Source organism: Setaria viridis, chromosome 5 (genome assembly GCF_005286985.2).
Source record: "Setaria viridis chromosome 5, Setaria_viridis_v4.0, whole genome shotgun sequence".
NCBI lineage: Eukaryota > Viridiplantae > Streptophyta > Magnoliopsida > Poales > Poaceae > Setaria > Setaria viridis.
In genome coordinates, this window is record NC_048267.2 from 29,568,008 (window position 1) to 29,572,763 (window position 4,756).

General features: G+C 41.7%; 1 protein-coding gene across 1 annotated transcript; it reads right to left on the reverse strand.

The window, feature by feature from the left end:
- Positions 1-203: 203 nt before the first annotated feature.
- LOC117858282 (transcription factor bHLH144) lies at positions 204-3,418 on the reverse strand. Its single transcript, XM_034741323.2, has 4 exons — positions 3,172-3,418; positions 2,545-2,652; positions 2,249-2,438; positions 204-1,780 (listed from the first exon to the last, which is right to left on the reverse strand). The coding sequence occupies exon 4, from the start codon at positions 1,490-1,492 to the stop codon at positions 749-751; it is 744 nt and encodes a 247-aa protein (XP_034597214.1). The 5' UTR covers positions 1,493-1,780; positions 2,249-2,438; positions 2,545-2,652; positions 3,172-3,418; the 3' UTR covers positions 204-748.
- Between the last annotated feature and the right edge of the window lie 1,338 nt (positions 3,419-4,756).

Here is a 4,756-nt window from a genome sequence, read left to right on the forward strand (position 1 = left end):
TCAGTTAGCCCAGCATCAGTGGCCTTTGCAAAAGATCACACATCCATGCCAATGCTTCATTCGCTTTCATAGCTTTCAGAAAAGCACAGGGAGGAAATAAATCAAAGCACGAACACCGTGATATCTCGTGGAGACCATCATCACAGTCATCTCCATGCTTAACCGAAGGCAAGCACCATCATAATGAGCATCTCCAAAGCAAATGAAGTGAGACAGAATCTTTCTTCACACAATTCACAAAGCCAAAGGGCACCAGTCCGTACAGTAGTTTACGATGCTACAATCTTGTTGCACATATACAATATATCAAACCAAGTGTGCACAAAATTTAATAATAGCATCAAGACGAGTGCCTGGAAAAGCAGACAGCAGTAACCTCAAGCGAAGCACAAGTTTGATCACTCTATAGGTGGAGTTCCAAGTCACAATTGGAAAAAGGGTAAGCCAGACAGCATGATGCACCATCCAAAGCTTCGCCGCACGATCGAACCACACCATGAGGGGGGGCAGGGCAAGCAAGACCATACCAGAAATCAAGCATCAGAATCCCACAAACACAGTCTTTTGAGGCCTGCTGAAAGTTGCAAAAGCAGGATGCCTTCCTTCTCTTCCACATCCAGAAAAAAGTGGAATCCAGTAACAATGATGACAATGACCTAGATTAATTCCATATAGATATAAGCGGCATGGATCCTTAAGATTTTATTTTTATGGAGCTTTACCGCGACCATTATATCACTGACCACTCCTAAGCATTGAAACCCGCCACGCCAAGTTTCTCTGCCTCCACCTTGAGAAACTTCAGGTATCTAACAGCTTCCTCCAGGACATCAGGAGCATCCAGTTGGTCTCCACCAGGGATTATTCCCCTAAGAACTGCGACCATGTTCCTAATCTTCTCATGAGTAATATTTTCCATGGATCCATTGAAAACTGAACAATTTCCAGGAAAATGCTTCATTTTCTTAAACCTGGGTGGTGAAGATGATTCGCAGGGGCCAATTTCCAAGGGGTCAGGAGAGCGCCCGGTACTCATGACATCATCTTCATCACTGTCTTCGTCAGAGCTCAGCAGTGCATCGATTTCTTCTGTATCCTCCTTGAAAGATGAGGCATGCTGTTCAAGATTGCCATCATCTTGGTGTAAACTTCTGCAAACCACCTCACCACGGCATGGGAAGGCATCGATGTTTGTGGGATTCAGCTTGTTCACCAAGGCAGGATGATACATGATGCGCCCTTTCTCATCAGTATGATCGAAGATGATGAAGTTTCTGGGGCATACCTTGGAAGGCTGGAACTCAAAGACACCAAGTTCAAGTTGGCTTCGGATATGAGGGCTTGTCATGCCTGAAGGGACTCCTAAGGCAGGTGAAACAGGAGCCCTGTAGTTGCATTGACCATCCAAAGGTCCATTTGCCATACAACCATCAGCTTCATATCCATAAGCAAAGGAGGGGTTCCCAGCGAAAGCTGCTAGATCCCTCTGCATCGGTTGATGGTGTATGTAGGACTCGAATTCAGTTACGCACGTGAATCTACCTGATTTGGTGCAGTGACTACACTACCAAAAACGATCTGAAGCCTAAAATATTATTGCGGTTTGCAACAGCAGAAGACTAATATGCCCTACCACAAGGTAGTCATCATCATGACTGCACTGCTCTGTTGTTGCAACTTTCTATCAAAATAGAAGCTAAAGTAGCAGTTTGAGAAACTAAACACGGGTCCCGTGTTTAGACTACGTGATGGGCTTAAGCAGTTGACGGAAGTATTCAGCCTGCAATTTAAACAAGCTGTTAGAATAGGAACGAAGCTCAGAATAACAAGGTGCAGAAAGATGAGTCAAATAACCAAGGATATGGATAATTTTGATAAAGAAGTAAATTAAATTAATTTGATTCAGATACATATCACTGAAAATATTTGTAAGAACTAAGAAGCATATGTATAGAATCTTGAATTATCAATCTATTACACAAAGCCTGATTTTTCCCTGAATTACATTACAGAAATGGAACTAAGGATGTTTTGTTCCCCAGGATAAAATTCTGTTTGACCCTGAGTGTTCAACAAAATACATTCCAGAACCTGATACCTCTACTGCTATAGCAAGTTTCTTATGAAAGTGAAAACCAAATTATCATGGGCTTACTACTGTAAAACTATATTTGTTGTCTGTTGTATTTGAGAGTTATTTACTTTATTTGCATATAGAATCGTTTGTAACAATAAATAAATAGCTCACCTGGCACACTTCGATCAACTGGCAACAAGCAAAGATCCTAACATTCATTACTATCCTTCCCACTTCCTTCACAACACGGAATCTCTTAAGCTCAACCTTCACATACATTCTCAATCTTTCCACACTGATGTTGCCGAGAACAGACAACCACCAAAGGAAAAGTAGTCTTCTGTAAGTGCAGCCTCCTTACCTGCAATTAACACGATTCAGAGCCAAACAATTCAGAGCACATTCTAAATAGGGGGATATTCAGATTGATGAAGTATGAAGTGCTCTTAGAAGAAAATGTGACATACACAATCACACGGAAGAATACAACAAGGCAGACAGATTTTCGGCTACTGCGGAACGATGAGTACAGGGGCGTCCACGGCATACTGTTGGCCTATGCTCAACTTGTGAATCTGTTATTAACAATGAGAGGTAGCTACGATGAGAAACTCATGGAACTGTATGTGTATATCATCATATAACAAAACTCAATGGGAAATCCTTCAACTATGAAGTTTGGCTCCCAATTCATTCATGCTGTTGTGGTAGTAGCAACAAACAATAATTGTGAATCAAAGAGGTCCACTGATTTTCAAAAGCAGTTTTCAATTTTCATGAGAAGAAGAAGTGGACAACTGATCTTGGATTCCCAAAGAGCACAACTCTAGAGAAGGCTATACACGTGGATCATCATCTAGCTAAACAAATCAAATGGATAATCACATCGAATTCAGCAAAGAGTAGTAAACAACCATATCCTTGATCAGAGTCCTGAAAGGCTAGCCGCTAAGCAGACACTAATCATGGACTGCCCAAACTTCACAGGTCTAGCACGATGAAGAAAATCGATCTAAAACTGAAACAGCTGGAAGGGAAAAAAAAAAGAACAGAGGCAAGTCGTTGGAGCCATGTATTAGAACCAGAGTATTTACAAAAGAATCGAGGACGGGCGATGGCGGCGATCTGCTCGGCCGGTCTGGACAGGGCGGGGCGATCAAAATCGGATCTTGGAGGCGATCCCGAGGTGGCGGCCTCAAGGAGTTCGTGCGGCAGCACCAAAGAAAGGGAGGAGTCGATTTGGGGGGTGGACGACGACGAGGGGGGAGGAGAATATAGGCTCAAAAAGGAAGCTATAAAACACAGAGGCACAGAGCACTAAATGCGACCAGCGAGAGGCGTGCGTGTTGACTGTGGAGTCACAGTGGAGGAGAGACTGGCTGGGGCTGAGTCTAGTCAGGCTAGTGCTCTGCCTGCTTGGCTTCCAGCTGCCTCCATACAACATGGGGCTGGGCGGCTGGCCATATGACCGGTGGATGATTACCTTTTCTTTTACCTCTTCTCCTTTTTGTCCAAGTGTAATTGCTTTTTGTAACTTTGCCCTGTTTCCATGGTTTGCGTGTTTGCGGTTGTGATTTGGGTATCTTTGCATGTGAACACTCACGACGTGAGGTGTAAAGATCTATGCATGAAGTACATGTCTGTTATACGAATACGAGCGTCTGTTTTTGTACCATGTCTTTGAAAAATTGTATAGATATGTATTATTTTCTGTAGACAAAAGTATATTTTATAACACTTTAGCTATGTGCGGAGTTTAGTTTTATTTCAATTCCCAGCTATGAACTGTTTTATTCTTGAATTTGAATCCAACCATTAAAATCGTCTACTTTCAACCTTGATTCTATTTTAGAGTGATTTTGAGTGACACCGCATTGGTGTAGTGACATGATCAAGGCTAACACAGTTTTTTAATCATAGAATGTCTTGCTTATTTTTACTTGAAAATTTTCATTTATGTTACGAGCGCACTCCTTTTACAAACGAAACTGTTTCAAAGTTCCGAGGCCTTCTATGGATCTATAAAATTCAGATACTATTTCAGCCATTGGTCACGCCAACGGTTATGTCAAAGGTTGAAAGGCGACGATTCTAAAAGTGGAACGTTGAAACCGTTTCATGGTTAGGGTTTGAAAACCATAATTAGCATATAGTTGAGAATTGTAAGGTGGAGTTTTCTCTTATGTTTATGCTGGTCCAGAACGGAAAATAGATCTATATATAGTATCGTTTAAATTTTTCATTGAAGTTTTTTGCTCCTAATAAATACTCAGCACCATTTAGGGCCTATGGCTCCAGGGCCGCAGGGTGGCCCAATTAACTCTGGCGGTGAGCACGTGGAGTACACGTGCTATTGGCACAACGAATGCTATGCCCATTTGTAATGTTGTAAATCCTCCTTAAGGATCGAATTCTAAACTTGACAAAATTCACACATTGTAGGTACTTTTGAACCCATGCCGTTTGTAGTCGCAAGGAGAGAAGCAATGAGCACAATACCTATTGATACAATATCAATTTCCTTTCCTTCCTTCCTTTCTTTCTTTCTTTCTTTTCTTTTCTTTTCTTTTCGTTTTGTTGCTTGATTGGTCAACTCAATTAGTTGGTGTAAGAGGTGTAGATGTACAATACAACCACTAGATTCGGAATCCTATTGAATTCGAATTTTGATGCATAGTT

Excerpts from the sequence above, each read along its gene's own strand:
- LOC117858282 (XM_034741323.2), bottom strand. The coding sequence starts at position 1,492 with ATGCAGAGGGATCTAGCAGCTTTCGCTGGGAACCCCTCCTTTGCTTAT.